The sequence below is a fragment of the Hemiscyllium ocellatum genome, chromosome 9 (genome assembly GCF_020745735.1).
Source record: "Hemiscyllium ocellatum isolate sHemOce1 chromosome 9, sHemOce1.pat.X.cur, whole genome shotgun sequence".
In the NCBI taxonomy this organism is placed as follows: Eukaryota; Metazoa; Chordata; class Chondrichthyes; order Orectolobiformes; family Hemiscylliidae; genus Hemiscyllium; species Hemiscyllium ocellatum.
In genome coordinates, this window is record NC_083409.1 from 47,074,464 (window position 1) to 47,094,242 (window position 19,779).

The window sequence follows — 19,779 nt, forward strand, 5'->3', positions numbered from 1 at the left end:
ACCGTATCATATTATTGGGTTATTCCAGCATTGGGACCTGTATTTTCTGTGATTTTAGTTGTGATCTCCCTTTGTTACTTTGCCACTTCCTGGTTCAGAGTAGCACTTCTTTTTATCATTCCTGCTTTAACCAAATCAACAGAAACTGTGGAGATTGGGCTTGGGAATTTCTTCTTATTCTGGATGACTAACTAAACATCTGACTTATTCTTGGCAATGGGATCATAAAGTGTGTAATATATGCTTTAGTTGACATCCTGTGCAGTTAATCCATAGGGAATTACATTGTCCTATTCCAGGCTTCACTTGCTGGTAATTTGGAAAGAATGGGCTTGCTTGGATCTAACAGATGTTTTGTGGAGTTTGGTGCTGGTCGAGGAAAGTTGTCCCATTGGATAGATCTTGCTTTACGAGATGCCGAGAACATTCACTTCCTCCTTGTGGAAAGAGCAACTACACGTTTCAAGGTAATAGTTTTCTGCAATTAAGTGATCAACACTGATAATCTGCATGGAATAATTTTCTAAAAATCTTAGTAAATTAATTGGTCAAATGTAACATTCTCTCTTAAAGGTGGATGGTAAACATAAAAATAGAGGCTCAGTGTTTGAGCGACTTCAAGTTGACATCAAAGATCTCAGCCTAGGCAAGTTTCAGTGTTGTAAACTTGCAGAATAATAATATTTTAATTCTTCTTTTAAATAATCGTCTTAATCAGTATATTGTTGCAGGTCGGGTGCCTCTTCTTGTAAGAAAAAGATTACCTGTTGTTGGAATTGGCAAGCACTTGTGCGGAGCTGCTACAGGTATAATTGACTTTAATAAAATCTTTGAGTATGAATGTAAAGTGTCTTACATTTGCCATTCAGCTGTTTCAAGCACCTCTTGGAAATTTCATATTCTTTTAAGCATCTCAGAAGGTAACACTTTGTAGCTGATCTTTGCAAGCCTACGTTCTGTTGTGTGTGTACCTGTGAGTGAGTGTCCCAATTCTTATTTTAAGAAGTGTTATTATCTTTCTGCAATATCTTTAAAACACTCATAATTTGTTAATGGAATTATGACATACAGTCTGAATAATCTGGTAAGATATGAAATATTCTGAAATTCAGCATTACTGTATATCAACTGATATTGATAGAAATGAATATTTGCAGATTGTTATGAGAGATGACTGGCAGGGATGAAAATTACTATTTAGTCCATCTACAGTACTGACTCCTGCCCAGATGTGCACTGTAGCCAATACAAACTTTTGCCACTTTTGATTTTGGTATCTATCAATTAAAATTACCAATTTGAATTTAAAATGAATACCATAAACCCTTCCTGAAAATGTAATACCATTTAGATAAGATGAGGACGGCTTGTTTCTTGGCTTGTTTGTAGGTGGTAGAAGTAAAAGTTAACACTAGTTAAGGTTAGGCTGAAATGCACAGCTTTTGTCCAAAGATTGATATTGCTGTTGTTATCGAATGTATTAACTAATAATCTGTAGGTAATTTTAAAATGTCTTGAGAAACTATTATCTCTTATGTGCTGAGGTACAATGTTATAAATATACAAGATTGATTTAGTACTTTAAGTTTATATCCCTAAGGATCCTTCTTACTTCCATGTTAAGGAATCACAATTAACATTTCTAAATACTTTTCATGGAGTCCAGTGCTCTTGGAAAAATCATGTTAAAATGAAATAGGATGTGAAGAAAAAGGAATCATCACACATTTCACCAGTGTGAGGCCACACTAAATTTGGATTGCACGCTGTCTTCACATTGGGCACTTTGTAAAAGACTCCACATACTATGTTGAATGCTTTGCTCAGGAAATAAGTATTTCCTGAGTTCAATGACTTCCATTGGTGAGCATCCTAAATCAGACACTTAGTCTGATACAGCAAATTAAACCACACTATGACAAATCTTTACCTTCCTCATCAGTTGGCACTAGGCATAAACAGAGATCCAAAATGGAAGATTTCCATTGGAACCTAAGGACAGATACTATTTACTTTTACAGGTTAAACAGTTAGGGACTACTTTATACAATTGACACCTTAATGCTTTCCTTCTTCAAAAGGGTAGCTTGCTTTTGTCTCCATATTACATCTTACCAAGCTTTGACATATTGAATTGTACAGTAGTACATAAATGCATTAGTCACTTGCATAATTTAAATATGGACATTTTCATTATTTTAAAATTCAGCTATAAGCTACTTCTCTGCCAAGTACATCTCAGCATTATAATCTCATTAAGTACATGAGAAATGACAAATTTTCTTGCAAATCACACTTCTTGCATTTATCATCTTCTTTGTATCATAGAGTCTGTGTGTATACTTCTTTTTCTTTCTTACTAGCTAAATGTCTGTCTTTGTTGTTAAGTTTCTAATTGGTTATTTCCCCATGTTCATTATTAATAAAGCTTTTCAATTAGATTTCAGTATTCTCAGCAATTACAGTCCAGCACCAGAAACAGCGATATTTCTTGCAAAACGAAAAGGATGTGCTTGTATATTGCAACAAGAGCCCAAATGCAATTTGTCACGAAAGATTTCTCCGAAGAACAAATTGGAGAATAGTTTTTGCTTAAAGTATTTTAGTTTGAAACTATAAATGCACATTAACTCCCCAAAAGCAAGAAACAAGCTGGGAAAATGTAACTTTATGCAAGTTATTGATAGTTTGTAACAGTTTTTTTTCATTAAATTACGCAGATCTTGCTTTGAGATGTCTCATGGAAAGCTATAAAACAAACCTGGAAGATACTGGCAAGGAACCACTGGAAAAAAGATTGAAGGGTGAAGAAATGTGCACGTTAGGAGATCACAAATGTCTCTCTAATTGTACTGTAGATAGCACTGAGAAAAGAAGTCCTGTCCTGGGACTTGCTATTGCACTGTGTTGTCATCACCGATGTGAGTGGAGGCATTATGTAGGCAAGGAATTTTTTTTTTCACATGGTCTTGATGCAGAAGATTTCAGGATCTTTCAACGTATGTCAAGTTGGGCCACCTGTGGAATGAAACGGCATCTAAGTGGTATAGGGGAGGCAGAATTTGACAAGACAAACCCGAAAGAGCAACTGGAAGAGCATGATTTTGAAGAAGAAAGTTTCACTTATGAAGGGTATGTGTTTAATTATCTAATATTACTGTACCCATATTTTAGGAACTTTTAAAGCAGTAGCACACTTTACAAATGCTTTGTCTGAGTTAAAACTGTCAGTGCCACAGTTCCTCCTATTACGATCCCAATTAATGTGTTAATTCAACGAGTCATATCCCAGACCGAAAAGCATATTGCTTCTGTTTTTATTCAGAGGTGGTCTCTTGCTTCAATACAAACACACAATCTGCAGATTCCATTTAAAAAAGTTTATTGCACAAATTATGAAATAACGAAAGCTTTTTGTAAATAATAATATTTGAAAGATTTTGAAATGCACAGTAAGCATGCAATACTCCATCTAGGAGAAAGTGAGGACTGCAGATGCTGGAGATCAGAGCTGAAAAATGTGTTGCTGGAAAAGCGCAGCAGGTCAGGCAGCATCCAAGGAGCAGGAGAATCAACGTTTCGGGCATAAGCCCTTCTTCAGGAATGAGGAGGTGTGCCAAGCAGGCTAAGATAAAAGGTTCTTCGCCTCCACACCGATCTCCGTTCCCCCAACCTTTTATCTTAGCCTGCTTGGCACACCCTCCTCACCTTTTATCTTAACCTGCTTGGCACACCCTCCTCATTCCTGAAGAAGGGCTTATGCCCGAAATGTCGATTCTAATACTCCATCTATCCCCTTTTCAGTACTGAAGCACCCAGAGAGAATTCCCTTCCCTGTCACATCTATAGGTTTAATTCAACTACTACCTTCGATGTTTTGGGAGTTTTAATAGTCTCTTCCTTGAGTGTTCACACAACTGAACTTAGACTTTTCAATTTCAAATAATCCCTTCAAGGATCTAACCAAAACTTCTGGTCTGGAACTTTCAAACTAAACCCCTATACTGTAACCTATTTCCTAACTTCTCTGAACTAACACCTTTCTCTTGGAGAAATTATTTCATATATCTAACTTCAACCTGGACCTCTGCAAACAAAAAAAAACATTTTTTAAAAAAATAGCTTTTAAAGCTGTAACTTTTTACCCTTAACAAAATAAATCAATCTTCGATCTTTCTAACTGAAAGAAAGTTAATCCTATTCAGTGTTTACTGTCTGCTCGCAAGACTCTCCCATGCAAACAAATTCCAAATACCACTCCAAGGGGTGTCTCATATTAGTTTAAATAAAACATAATTCCAAAAGTACTGACAAGTTAATCACTAAACCCCTCATACACACAGACCAAAGCCCACTAATTCAAAATTCAAACTCTAAAATAAATGATATTAACCTTACATCACCACATTGATCTGGAAAGTTGAGATTTATGTACCATCTACTCTTCTTAATTCAAAGTCATTTGATTTAAATTGTTATTCCCAAGCAAAAATTGAATAAAGCATGTTGACTTCTCTAAATTCAAGTATTTTTGTTCAAGAATATCTTTGAATTAAGTAGAATAGACTGTTATTAAAACCATACCAAAGGAACACTCATCCTGTTAGACTCAGTATTTTGTTGTGGCTGTGTGATCGGACTGTTAGAGACAAACAAAATGCAGATGGTGGAATCAAAAGTACACAAACAGGGAGCTGGAAGAACACAGCCAGCAGGCAGCATCAGGAGGTGGAAAAGTCGACATTTTGTGTTGAGACCCCTCATCAAGGTCCCAATCCTGATGAAGGGTCTCAACCCAAAAAATGGACTTCTCCCCTCCTGATGCTGTCTGGCTGGCTGTGTTCTTCCAGATTTCTGTTTGTCTACATGTGATAGGGTTGTGGCAATGCATTAAAATGTAGACACGCATGTATTTAGCAGAAGGTCACTTAAAAGCAAGCAGTATTTTTTCCTAACTATATTTCTTTTACTATTGTTCCAGCTGAGTTCTATACAGAAGTCTAACCTAGGATATTTTTACCAGAGTTTCCCAGTGATACACTACCTTCTTTATTCAAACACTTCTGTTTCTAATTATTTTCAAATTATTTCTAATTAAATGAGAAAGCAAGCATCCTATTCCATGATCCTTATCTGAGCTGCCATTTAAAATACACTGCCAAATCATACCAAATACAGAGGAACCTCAATTATCTGAACGAGATGGGTGAGCACTATTTCGTTCGGATAATTGATTATTTGGTTAATTGATTTTCCTCTGGGGCTGGGAGGTTTCTGTGAAGTCTGTTCTCCGTTCAGGAGACTAGGCAGCAGTACATCACGCGCAAGCCCCTGCCTGCCCCCCAACCCTGTCCGCCCCGATCCCCATTCCCACCCCACTCCCCCAACACCACCTGCTCCCAACCCCACACCACCGTTGGCCCCCACCCACTGTCCGACCCCCCCTCCAACTGGGCGGCCGGACCGGACACCAACAGTGAGTGCTGCTGCCTATGTGGGGTAAGTTTCCAAATACCGCTCACATACACGCACCTTTTTACTGCAACTTTTTGACAGGTTCCACCTTTGCCCTGTACAGGACAATGTTGGAGAGATTATCTGGGGAAGGGGGGGTTAAGGATTCATCCCTATGTAGAACTCCAGGAAAGCATGGGGAGAGAGAGAGAGAGGACGGAAGGTCAGTCATTTAGAGACGGTGCCTGGACTGTCCAGGAGTGTTCTCGGCAGCATTTCAGTAAGCCGACTTCGTTTTTAATCAGTAAACAAAAGATGCGATCAGAGTTGAAACAGCTCTTTGACGTAATGTTTCTATTGGGACCTTGAGATCGCCTTTGGATAATCCAAAATTCGGATAATTGAAATTCCTCTGTAGTCTGTTCTCCCTATATTTTTGCACTGAACAAGGCAAAGGATGAACCATGGAATTCTTGTATTCTGTCAAAGGTATTGAATAGTACATCAGTTATATTTCTTTCAATATGCAACTAAATCTAATTTCATCCTTGCCTGATCTAGCCTAAATGTGACTCCAGATTCCTAGCAAATTAGTTAACTTTAAACTATAGGCCGGGTGCTGGCAGGTGGGACTAGATTGGGTTGGGATATCTGGTCGGCATGGACGGGTTGGACCGAAGGGTCTGTTTCCATGCTGTACATCTCTATGACTCTAAATAGCCTAGGTATCCACTCAGTTAAAGGGCAGTTGGAAGTGAGCAACAAATGCTGACTTTGCCATTGCTGCAGATATCCCATGAGAAAACATTTTTAAAAACTCAATGTTTGCAGCCAACTCCACCCAGAAGTGACTGTCTTCAGTATTCAGATAGTTTATTACTACAAATTGACGTCAGTGGGAACTGAGGTTACTCTTTACTGGTGAAAATATATCGAGCACGAAGGATTGTTTAGTAGTTCGAAACCAATCGCAGCAGCCTCAGGAAATAACTGCATGAATTCCTCGTAGTCTCTTAGGCCCAACTATCTTTAGCAGTTTCATTAATGACCTTGTCTGCATTATGAGAGCAGAAGTTTGCGGTATATTTGCTGAAATCTGCGCAGTGTTGTACACCATTTACAGTTCCTCTGATGCTGAAGAGGTCCATGCCAGTGCTTTGTAAATCATTTAACTGAATTCTTTAAGAATCAATGTTGGTCTTACCATTCATGAGTTTGTTCATGAGATATTACCTCATGCATGAATATGAAGTAAAGCCAAGTAATCCCACTTTCAACTGCATAATAGGAATGTGTGATTCTTCAGCTGTTCCATTTTATTTATTTATTTATTTTAATTCCTTATCAGGACACTGACTGTAGAAGAGAGAGAACATTTGGGTCATCTTTGCAAGCGGTTGATAGACCAAGGACGAATCTACTACTTGAAGCAGCAAGGATTTGATTCTGTTTTGCAATACTACATCAGTCCCAGCATCTCTCTAGAAAATGTCCTGCTCACAGCTGTTCCTCTTCCAAAGATTCAGTAAAGAAAAAAGTGAATTTTGACAAATTGATATTGGTAAACTGTTATATGAGTTTTGCTGATACATTCCTCATAACATTATCTATTAAGCAATGAGTTCCACTTATTGTCCTGTCATTAATTCTTCCTGGATTCTCTTTGTCTTGTAGTACATTTGTGTTATACTGCACAAACAAGAATAACTTCTATCAATGCAATTTCATTTATTTGAAGTCTTAAATTTCATTTCACACCAAGGAGGTCCTTTCATAATTTCACAACAATATTGAAGACTCCATTCAAGTTTATGTAAATTATAAATATTTAGCAGTGTGTTGTGGTCTTTTAATCCAGTGATTGCTTTGTATCAGAAGGCAACTTGTTTTCAGTAGGATATTTCAGCCTCAATTGTAACAGACAGTTCTGAGGTATATGTTTTAGTTTTGCCTGAAAAACAAAATAAATAACTTGTATTGTTTTGTTGATTCGTGATATGCCACTTTATAGACAGTTCCTTTGCTTATCTACCATAAAGGAGACATTTCCTCTATCCTCTACCACAATATGTACAAATCTGTTTACAACTTTGCTTCAAAAGTTGTACAATTTGTAACAATGTTTTCATGATGAATGGTTTCCGCTGCCTCTAACTTGGTTTTAAGTTACAAAGTCCTATCTTTTGTGGTGAGTGCTCAGTCACAAAACAATGTAGTCAGTCATATAAGTCTTGTAAAGTTAAACTGTCACTTGTATGATACCAGCACTTTTGATAAAGATCCTAATTAATCCAGCTATACTTTTAATTTATTCAGGGGAATAAGGCTTCACTGATTAAGCCAGCACTTATTGCATCTGCTAGTTGCCCATGAAAAGGTAGTGGTCATTTGGTGTAGGTGTACACACAGTGCTGTTATGGACTTTCACTATTTTGACTCAGGAACAGTGATGTAGTTCCAAGTCAAAATGATGTGTGACTTCGAGGGGAACTTAAAGGTGACTGTTCTTCTGTATCTATTGCCTTTGTGTTTTTAGATGGTAGCAGTGATCAATTTTGAAGGTGCTGTCTCAGGGGCCTGAGTGAATTGCTTCTGTACATCTTGAAGATAGTACAAGTCGTTCTGCTATAACACGTGTTTCATTAACGTGAATTCACTATAACACGATTGTCAAGTTGGGGGAACTTTTAAAACATGTTGGCTGTAATGCGACTACATCACCAACACTTCAAGCGTTGTTTGTAAAGCACGATTTTTCTATAATGCAGGTTTGCACAAGAACGCAACCATTGTGTTGTAGAATAATTACCTGTTTACATGTCTGCTGAACATTGGTGATGGATGGTGTGAATGTTTGAGAATGTTGTGCCAATGAGCTGAATTGTCCAGCATGGTTTTGAAGTTTGTGTGTGTTTTTCGAGCTGCACTTTGCAGACAAGTGGAGAGTATTCTTTCACACTCTAGATTTGTGCCTTGTAGATGTTGAACAGGCTTTGAGGAGTCAGGTGACTACTTACTTGCTGCAGGATTCCTATCACTGACCTGCTGCTGTAGGCACAATATTTATATGACTATTCAAATCAGTTTCTGGTCAAAGGTAACCCCTACCTACTCACCCAAGGAGGATTTAATGGACTACTTAAGTATTTGACAATTTGTAAATGGTACTGAACATTGTTCACTGTTGATTGTACATTCCCATTTCTGACTTATTGATATTTTGTAATAAACCTGTTCAGCGATGTTATTACACACCTAATTAACAGATGGGACTTGACTTAGAGGCAGGGACTCTACCAATGCCACAAGAGCCCTACTTCTCAGCTTACAATGGAAAGAGGTCCAAGTAGTTGCCTCTTTTGTAGCTGTACTGGAATAGATTGGCTACAGATGCAGCAAGTTCTGGAATACTATTGTCTTTCGTGCTATTGCCACAATTTAGTCTGCAGCAACCTCTGCCTTCAACCATATCTTGATGTTATGTGGAGTCAATTGAATTAAGATCTGCAATGCTGGGAACCTCTACAGGTAAGTCCATTTTATTCCTCAGGTACTTAAATTTTGCGTACTACCACTGACATCCTCATGACAGTCTGGTAAATTTATTGTCTGTCTAACTTTTAATATCAGGGTTATCTGAATAATGTTGATGTCTGTAGAATTTTAGCAGTGTTTCACAGTGTAACTGATTTGAGTATAATAATAATGTCTGTAAACATTAATCTCCAAATTTTTCATAGGCAGTAAAATAAATATTCAAGTCTATCACCAGCCTCCTCCTACACTTTTTTTGATGCATCAACATAACATGGGCTGATTTTTAAAAATATGTTCACTTGTGTTTATTACAAAATAAATATAAATTGAAAAAAGTCCTTTTACTCACTACTTTTTAATTCTTGAATGTAGGCTTGCATAAATTCTATCCCAAACAGTTCACGGTCTTCCTCTTCCTCTGGATTTTCACACTGGGGTAGAGTTACTTGAAGCTGAAGAGGGTTATCCCTCAGATTCACAAACCTGTCAAATACATCAACCATGTCAGATCAATGATAAAACATTTCTTCAGAATGACAGAAATAAACCATTTTACTCTGCAGCTCAGTCCCACTCACCATGCTTCGCCTATAACTTGTTTTCTCTTCAGGTGCTTACCCAATAGATTTTTTTTAAACCATGTGTGACTCAAGAGTCCTCCTCACTCAGGAAATGCATTTCATATGCTAAGTCAAAATGATTGTCATGTTACTGTTGGTTCTTTTGCCATTTCATTTACTTTAAACCAGTGTCCTCTAGTTCTCAAACTTCTGCCAATAGGATTTTGCTTCTCTCTCTCTCTCCCTCTCTATCTCTATCGAGACCCATGATTCAATCAAATTCCTCTTCCACCTTCTCAAACAAGAATAACACAGTTTCTCTAAACCATTCACATAACTGAAATCCCTCAGCCCTGGAACTTTATACCCATTATGCATCCTCCCTAAAGCCTTTGCATAGTTTCTATAGTATAATGCCCAGAATTGGACAAAGTATTTTACTGGAACATGAACCAGTGTTTTTTTTTATTTATCTGCCTATGATCATTATGAAGTATAAATTTCATTAATGACAGTGAAGTATAAATGGCATCAATACTCCAAATCAATTTTGCATCAAGACCTGACATCAGAAACTATCACTGGACATTTGTCCTATACTCTGAGTCATTACACTGGTCCCCACTTGTTGATCTATTTGGAATCTTTCTGACTCCAAGGTGATAGTGGTCAATCTAGGCACAAGAATCCTGCTGAAATTCAACTCAGTATTTAGAAACAATACAGGTCGTTCTGCTATAACACTGGTTTCATCAACGTGAATTCGACGTAACATGATTGACAAATTGTGGACGCTGTTTCTCAAGTGCAAATTTTTAAAACACGTTGGCTGTAATGCGATTAGAGCGCCAACAAAGTGCAAGTTTTCTATAACACGGGGTTGCACAAGAACACAACTATCGCATCATAGAAGAACTGACTGTATTCCATTTGCAGTTCCCTGACCTATCTGAAGTAGGCAGCGCACCTTCTGATTCTGAAGGAAAACTGTTCCCAATAGGTCACAGGCTTATTCCACAAAACCTGTCTGTATCCCTAGAAGGCAAAAATACATTTGTTTAGAGAGCAGCCACTGTCAACAAGTAAGGTCAGAGGCAGTATCAAACTTGAAGTAAAGGTTTGGACAAATGCATCAAAAAGAAAGGAAATCATGCCAACTGGGAGAGATATTAAAGAAGAGTTAATTCTTGCAGTAACTTTTAAAGCCACTATATAATTCAAAGTGCTTTTCAGTACTTTTGAAGTGAACTCACTGCTATAATCTAAGAAACACAGTAAGATCTCTGCAGTGTGTGACTGTGGTGTAGATTGAAGAATTAATAATGGTCAAGGCACCAGGAATAATTCCTCTACAAGTCTTCATTGAACCATGAGCTTTTTACCTCTAGCCAACTCAAGGGGGTTCACGATTCCTCAGTTTCACAACTCACCCTAAAGACACCACCTTTATCAATGAAGAATTCACTTAGGACTTGTTATAATTTTGGTAAACATGGATTATCAGTTTTAAACTTCCATCTTCTGATTTTAACATCAGGGATTTTACATCAATTAAAATAGTTTTTAAAAGGGTAAATAGCAACTTCAGATGCGCCAAGCTGCTTTAAACCATTGATTGACAAGACTTGGTGTGAAGTGAAATTAACATGTCATTAAAATGATTGAAACCAGTATCACAGATCTGGATTTCCTGTTTGATCTGTACCTTTGTGGAAACTTCACAAATTGGGATGAAAAAAAATCACCTGCAGCTTCAAAACTAAAAGTAAGCCACATACAGGAATACACAAACATTCAGGCAACAGCTTTTAGACAAGGCGAAGAAAGTTGATGGATTTATAACAGCAGAACTGGAAACCTCTCTCCATTTTTATTTCCCCCCACAGTCCCTTAGAAGACAATGCCAGTGAAAAGAAAGTCAGAAATATCCATTTTTCGAGAACTCAAAAGGATACCTTTAAACGTCGCTTCTGCTGAGGATGCAAGTCATCAATTAAGCTATCATGGTCTCAAACCTAACACCAAGGGCTCTTAAGGACTTTCTAAACGTTATATTCCTGAACTTCCTTTTTGCACTAGACACTTCCCTTTCTAAATTTTATACTTGGATTTTTTTTTAAAATGAGGGTTAGTAAACATTAAAATCCTTCTTTAATTTTACTCAAGAAAACCTTGTAATTGACTCATTTATTGCTGAACTAGCAAACTGCATTTTAATTGAAATGTTATATAGCTATGTGATAAACAAAAGTTACAAATCTTTGATGCGGCCAACCATGGTAGTTTAAAACAAAAGAAGAGCTGGTTCACCCTGCCTCACCTGCTTGGTACTGCACAATACAGAAGTATCAGTCTTAATTTAAGGCCTCTTGTGGCATAATGATAGTGATAGTGTCCCTGCCTCTGAGGAAGGAGGTCTGGGTTCAAATCCCACTTGCTCCAGAGGTATGTAATAATATCCCTGAATAGGATGGTTGCAAAATTTATATCAGCCTTAATTTTTGTGTTCAAGTCCCAGGGTGAACTTTCTGACTCCGAGACAAGAATGCTCCTATCTAAGCTATGGCTAAGACAAGGTGAACAATGTCGAGCAGAGAATGTTCTTTTTAATATATAAAGCAAACAGCTGACCTCCCTTTCTGACTCCGTATCCAAATGCATTGGAATGGGTTCATTTAGATGTGTACAATTTCAAGAGGAGCTTTCAAACTAGCACTTAGACCGAAAGGGATCAGAGGATATGGGGGGAAAGCAGGAATGAGGATGCTGAGTTGGATGATCAGCCATGATCAAGCTGAAAGATGGAGTTGGCTCTATGGACTGAATGACCACTTTCTGCTCCAATTTTTAATGTTTCTAAATTAAGTAATAAGTGGTTCAAAAAGTGAATATGAACAATTTAACAAGGAATAAGATAACTTCTGTGGTTAGGTTTAATAAATTTGAATAAGAAAGGTAAATCATATTATCGACAGATACAGATAAGTCCATAATAGACAATAAATCTAAATGGCAGTCTTCTTAATAAGTACTTCGCTTAATTGTAGAAACAGATACAATGTAAAAATAATTCGGGGAGGAATTTGATGGATTAAATATTATAATTTTGAAATAATGGGGGGGGGGGAATAATGGTATTTAAAACAGGCAAAGTGCTAACACCTGATGGGTTTCACTCCAGGTTAAAACAAGAAATTCACGAGAAAATTATACATGCAAAACTCAATTTGTTCAAGGTTTTCTCAATTCACATGAATGACATTGTGAAGAAGCAACTGTTTTCTGCTTCAATGACTAATCAGCAATTTTCCAGTTAAAATTAAATAGTAGAAAAGCACTAGTCACTAAATGCATATGGAATGACTAGCTTCCACTGCATCATTACCGTAAATTGATCATTTCTTCCATACAAATTGGGATTTCCTGTAGCTTGTTACTGGTTAAAACTAGAGTACTGAGATTTTTCAATTTATTGATGGTTTCTGGCAAGTGAGCGATTTCATTCCTCTGTAGCCAAATTGTGTGTAGGTTTTCCATTCTGTCAGGGGAAATACAAAAAAAAATTATGCTATTTGAAATACTGTCTGATCTACTTCAATATCGTGCGGAGATGTTTTGAACATTTTCATCAATCTATTGTTATATTTTTCCAAACTGAATATCACATTTGCACTCAACTATTGAGGATGCTCAATTATACAGATAGCAATACTATACACTTCAAGGGAATATTTTTACTTTATTGCACACATGTCCCTTTCTAACTACCACAACCTTAAGAAATCTAAGACTGTAGCTTTCCCAAGACCACATAGAAATTCAGATTCAACATTTGATCTCTGCTGAACAAAATTAACTAGTTTCTGTCAAGGTATTGATTACCTGAGCCCCAATCAAATGCAAGAACATCAGTTAGATGTGCACTTGTAGGAATTATGTGATGTGAGGATGACTCTCAGCTGTGATGCCTCTGAACGAGAGTAGGCAAAAATACTATCATGTCTTGCATGAAGAAATGTTTTTCATTTAGAATTACAGTAACTGTTTGGGCACTTCCTACATATCCTATATCCATGTTCTGGATATAATCAAGATGAATGACCAGGTTATCTAACAGAAATGCATGAACAAAATTCTCAATTTTCAGTGATGTTAATAGCTGGACAGTTTGCTGGCTATTTAACATTAATGGTCTCTTAGCTTGAATGTGCTGTACCTCGTTCACATATATTACAGCGTGCATCATTATTTTGACAGCAAATTATAGCTTATCTACTTTTCTTCCTTGAAAAGTAAATAAAATTTTTTTTGTTCCATTCGGAAAAATAAAAAAAACAAAACAATTAATAAATATGTTTATGCTCTTTGAAATACTGTCTGATCTATTTCGATATTGTACAGAGATGTTTTGAAAATTTTCATCTCTCTCCATTACATTTTCCAAAATAAATATTACATTTGCACTCGACTATTGTAGATACTCAGTTATACAGATCGCAATACTGTACAGTTTGAAAGAACATCTTCCCTTCATAATTTAGAAAAATAGCTATCGCTATCATTGACAGGAGTCTTTTGTGGAAGGTAAAATTGCTAATCCTATACATTTAATCTGAATTGTTATTTAATGCCTTATTTTATAAAAATGTAAAATAAAAAGGGTTTTTTTCTGGCAGTCTAACCCTTCATTATTTGTAAATTTTGTATCATAATGCACTCAAGTTTTTCAATTCTGGAATACGGTGAAAATTAACTTCTGGCACAAACCTTCTCTATCTTCTCCTCAGCTCACCCCCTCACCCTTCTCTGACACTGTTTAACACAAAATCTCTTCTTCATTTACTTAGTTGTCATATACTGTCTGTTATTCATGCATGCTCCTATCTGAGGGAGACCTTTTAAAGGCATTTAAAAAACGAGAAGATACACCTTAAAATGATTGTGTTGACTACAGAAGTGATGGGCTTTACAGGGAGGTTATGGTAGTCTTTTTCAGAAAATGTTTGATCCCATCAGAGATGTTTTGAGGAGTTCCCCAAAGTGTTATCACTGTCCTCCTGGCAATGTCCTGCTGTGACCAAGTTACAGTAGAGCTGTTGCTTCAGGAGTAACATGTTGGGCATCTGACCTCCACGTCCCATCAGTAACGCTGGTTTTGAGTGATTAGCACCTCAATACATTAACTGGGGAGAGAAAATTGCTGTTGGACCAGCTCTCTTGCCCCAGAGTTTGGAGGGTCCTGCAAAGGTTCTATTGGTAATCCTCTGGATTGTCCAAATCTCTGAGGCATATAGGATTAGATTAGATTATCTACAGCACAGAAACAGGCCCTACGGCCCAACAGGTCCACACCGACCCTCCGAAGAGTAACCCACCCAGAACCCATTTCCCTCTGAATGATACACCTAACACTATGGGCAATTTAGCACAGCCAATTCACTTGACCTGCACATCTTTGTGACTGTGGGAGGAAACCCACACAGACACTGGGAGAACGTGCAAACTCCACACAGACTGTCAGCCAAGGCTGGAATTGAACCTGGGACCCTGTTGCTGTGAGGCAGCAGTGCTAACCGCTGAGCCACCATGCCACCCTATGGAGAATGGGAATCACTGTTCCCTATTAAACCATGACCTTAGTCTTCGATTTAGATCCTCTGCTCAAATATTTTCTTCACTTAAGAGTCATAGAGATGTACAGCATGGAAACAGACCCTTCAGTCCAACCTGTCCATGCTGACCATATATCCCAACCCAATCTAATCCCACCTGCCAGCACCCAGCCCATATCTCTCCAAACCCTTCCTATTTATATACCCATCCAAATGCCTCTTAAATGTTGCAAGTGTACCAGCCTCAACCACATCCTCTGGAAGGTCATTCCATACACGTACCACCCTCTGCGTGAAAAAGTTGTCCTTTAGGTCCCTTTTATATCTTTCCCCTCTCACCCTAAACCTATTCCCCCTAGTTCTGGACTCCCCGACCCCAGGGAAAAGACTTTGTCTATTTATCCTATCCATGCTCCTCATAAATTTGTAAACCTCTATAAGGTTACCCCTCAGCATCCGACACTCCAGAGAAAACAGCCACAACCTGTTCAGCCTCTCCCTACAGCTCAAATCCTCCAACCCTGGCAACATCCTTGTAAATCTTTTCTGAACCCTTTCAAGTTTCATAACATCTTTCCAATAGGAAGGAGATCAGAATTGCACGCAATATTCCAACAGTGGCCTAACCAATGTCCTGTACAGCTGCAATATAACCTCCCAACTCCTATTCTCAATACTCTGACCAATAGAGGAAAGCATACCAAACGCTTTCTTCACTATCCTATCTCCATGCAACTCCACTTTCAAGGACCTTTGAAGCTGCAATCCAAGGTCTTTTTGTTCAGCAACACTCCCTAGGACCTTACCATTAAGCATATAAATCCTGCTAAGATTTGCTTTCCCAAAATGCAGCATCTCGCATTTATCTGAATTAAACTCCATCTGCCACTTCTCAGCCCATTGGCCCATCTGGTCCAGATCCTGTTGTAATCTGAGGTAACCCTCTTCGCTATCCACTACACCTCCAATTTTGGTGTCATCTGCAAACTTACTAACTGTACCTCTTATGCTAGCATCCAAATCATTTATGTAAATGACAAAAAGTAGAGGACCCAGCACTGATCCTTGTGGCACTCCATTGGTCACAGGCCTCCAGTCTGAAAAACAACCCTCCACCACCACCCTCTGTCTTCTACCCTTTGAGCCAGTTTTGTATCCAAATGGCTAGTTCTCCCTGTATTCCATGAGATCTAACCTTGCTAACCAGTCTCCCATGGGGAACCTTGTTGAACACCTTACTGAAGTCCATATAGATCACATCTACTGCTCTGCCCTCATCACTCTTCTTTTTACTTCTTCAAAAACCTCAATCAAGTTTGTGAGGCATGATTTCCCACACACAAAGTCATGTTGACTATCCCACATCAGTCCTTGCCTTTCCAAATACATGTAAATCCTGTCCCTCAGGATTCCCTCCAACAACTTGCCCATCACCGAGGTCAGGCTCACTGGTCTATAGTTCCCTGGCTTGTCTTTACCACCCTTCTTAAACAGTGGTACCACGTTTGCCAACCTCCAGTCTTTCGGCACCTCACCTGTGACTATCGATGATACAAATATCTCAGCAAGAGGCCCAGCAATCACTTCTCTAGCTTCCCACAGATTTCTAGGGTACCCCTGATCAGGTCCTGGGGATTTATCCACCTTTAACCGTTTCAAGACATCCAGCACTTTCTCCTCTGTAATCATAGCCTAAGGCTGAGATGGAGCATTGGAGATGGTTATAAATTTCATCATCTATGACTGCTTTCTTTGAGAAGTGACATATGGGAAAAAGATCCATGAAGTTAAATGGCAAAATCTTACTTAAAAGCAGGAGATGTGCTATAGGAGCTAGCCGGAAGAGCAGATTACTTTTCTAAATGTTTAGTGAAAGGCTTATTTCCTCATATGCTTTGGAGAAAGTGCAGTTTCTAGATGAGTGCTCACACAGGTATTATTTGCATACTGAAATTCGTACACTGAGGTTTGAGTGATTTTGGACAGAAGGTGGTGTAGGTTAAAGTTTCCCAGGTGTTCTATAGATCACCTCCCCACCTTTGGCAAATTTGCTGGAGTTGAGATTCAGTATTGCAGCAAAGATAATGGATAAGCATATTGGCCCTATGACACAACCTTGTTTAAAATAGCCTTTTCTAAAAGAGAACTTGTGGTTGTTCCATTAGTAAGGATCACTGCTTGCAAGAGAAAGGGTGGTGACAATTTTTTAAAGGCAGACAAATTTGAGGAATGAATGCTATAAGCTTTCACAGGTTGACAAAGTCAAAGTTTTTTTTATGGTTTTTATCTTCAAAAAGGACATGTACATCATTGCAATGTAACCATATAGAGTTGAACATTTGTAGCTTGACATTGTTCTTCTCCACACTGTGGCCTCAAGAGTTACTGACACCATTTTCCTTTTATTTTCAAGAAAGGTCAAATAAATAAAACTCAGGGCAAAATATTCTGAGTGAATAGATGGTGAAATATGTGAAATAAAACCAAGTAAGAGCCTCCATACATGAGTAATTATAACACCAATCAGACTATTTTCATCATTTGGCTACTTTTATAATTACATATGTTTGATCCATCATAAAGGAATTTTCCGGCAGGTACTCAGGTGCTTTGAAACCATACGTCCAGACAGATATAAAATGTAACTTTTATATTTTTTGTTAAGATTTCATCAGAATTTTTTGTTAATATAAAAAAAGTGTGCAAATACTCAGCACTTAAAAGAAATTGAAGATGTTAGGAAAGTGATAATCATTTTTACCTACATGTTGACAGAAATAGCTGAATTAAATGTAAATATTAACCACAATAAATACATTTTTAAAAGAGATTGTGATACTATAAGGCTAGCTAGCAATGTTTAAATTTCAAGTGTTTGGAAGAACAGAAAATCAAGAAACTACTTCTCAGAATCCTGTTTATTACCTTGCTACATCTTCTGGCAGTTCTTTCAGTTTGTTACTGCCCATATCTAACCATTCCAGTGCAGGCATATTCAGAATAGCTGAAGGGAATGTAGTGAAACAATTCATGGACAGGTCAAGATGGTACAGCTTTTGTAGATGAGAAAGCTACAGAAGAGAAAATAATTTGCAATCAAACAAATTTAGTGCTTCACCAAAGTTATTAAGCAATTGTTTCAAAATATTATTGAGTAGAGTGAACACAGGTAAACAGGTGATCCAGATTTTGCAGTCAGCAGCAACACAACAGCATTTGCCCTTGACCGACAGTTAAGATACAAACCTAACTAATACAGTGGTTGGGCGAGAATTTCATTTGCAAAGGAGGTATCCCTCACTGTGTGTACTCCGTACGGCCCTACAGTATTCCCTGGTGCAACTAAAAAGGACAGATCACTTAGTGCAGTGCCCAAAGCCACAATCACAAATCTGCCAAGCTGCTGCAGTATCAAAATAAATTCATATTAAAACATTAAGCAAAATTAAATTTATCTAACTTAAGTATTTAACAAATATAACTTGTTAAATATTAGATAAATTTGACCATAATTTTAAGTTACGCATTGAAACACTTAAAATAGAAAAAAAACACATTAAAACATTGTAAGAATTTAAACACAATAAGTGCGGTGATGAATGATTAAAAACTCTGAAATCATTCAAAAATTATCCTTCTGATACTGCTCACTCAAATTTTCACATTGGCCCTGAAGTCATCTGTCAAAACAAAATTATAATTGTGATCCAGTCAATTAATCGTCAATACAAGCAAATGTAGAGCTAAATTTCCGAGTGCAGAATCATTAAGAGTGGCAGATTCCCATTCGCCAATCATTCTAATTGTTAGCATATGGACTGCAGCAATTCAAGAGGGAACATACCACTTCTCAAAGGCAATTAGGGGATGTGCAACAAATTATAGCTGTGCTAGCAAAGCTCACATACAATGAAAGAATAAAACAAATAGGTTGAGAACACAATCCAACGAATTTCATGATCACTTTCTAATGCAATTCCATGGTGTTATTGAAAGTTCATGATGTAGGTTGTGGAGCAACATAACAACTGAGCAACCATGCTCGACAATGTGTATGGGACTTCAGCTAAAACATTTATGACATTTGCAATCATTTTGCATTTTGAAAGATGTAACTATTTTTATCTGTTGACATTGGTGCAGCTGTGTTTATTTTTAAATGTTTTATAAAGAGCCTTGCAATCAGTGTTCATTCTAAGGTGCATGATTGTGCACTAATCCTGAAGTTTCCAAGCACATAGGTGCCCCTTCAAATGACTGCATTGTAAATAGCCACAGCATCAAAAAAGAATAGTACACATGACTAAATGGCCAGGAAGAAAGGATGAGCATAAAAAGAATATGATTAAAAGGCTAATTTAAAAAGCACAATCCAAAATCTACAAAGAAGATATCAGAAAAAGCCAAATATTTATCCTGAGATTTATTATCTAAATATCATTTGCATTACACAGAACTGCTTCAGAGATCCAAATATGCTATAAATAGAACTGTCCAGTTTGGATTTGGTTCTACTGATACATCTAAAACTCCACTGCAGCTCATGATAATTCCTACAATAGCTGAGGTCAGGACACAAGAAACATTTTAAATGTAAAATCATTCCTAGGATGATG

At 37.6% G+C, this 19,779-nt stretch overlaps 2 protein-coding genes across 3 annotated transcripts in view; one reads left to right on the forward strand and one right to left on the reverse strand.

Moving 5' to 3' along the window:
* trmt13 (tRNA methyltransferase 13 homolog) overlaps positions 1–7,137 on the forward strand; it is a 39,381-nt gene extending 32,244 nt beyond the window's left edge. For both annotated transcript variants that reach the window (XM_060829722.1, XM_060829723.1), the window contains exons 7-11: positions 300–467; positions 574–646; positions 732–806; positions 2,721–3,132; positions 6,803–7,137. In XM_060829722.1, the coding sequence (XP_060685705.1) occupies positions 300–467; positions 574–646; positions 732–806; positions 2,721–3,132; positions 6,803–6,983 (909 nt within the window). In that variant the 3' untranslated portion in view covers positions 6,984–7,137. The remainder of the gene's footprint in view (positions 1–299; positions 468–573; positions 647–731; positions 807–2,720; positions 3,133–6,802) is intronic.
* A 118-nt stretch (positions 7,138–7,255) lies between these two features.
* The window catches only part of lrrc39 (leucine rich repeat containing 39), a 33,402-nt gene continuing 20,878 nt past the window's right edge, over positions 7,256–19,779 (reverse strand). The window contains exons 4-7 of the mRNA XM_060829724.1: positions 18,089–18,234; positions 12,937–13,089; positions 9,341–9,474; positions 7,256–7,405 (exon numbers count right to left, since the gene is read on the reverse strand). Coding sequence (XP_060685707.1) covers positions 7,344–7,405; positions 9,341–9,474; positions 12,937–13,089; positions 18,089–18,234 — 495 coding nt within the window. The 3' untranslated portion in view covers positions 7,256–7,343. The remainder of the gene's footprint in view (positions 7,406–9,340; positions 9,475–12,936; positions 13,090–18,088; positions 18,235–19,779) is intronic.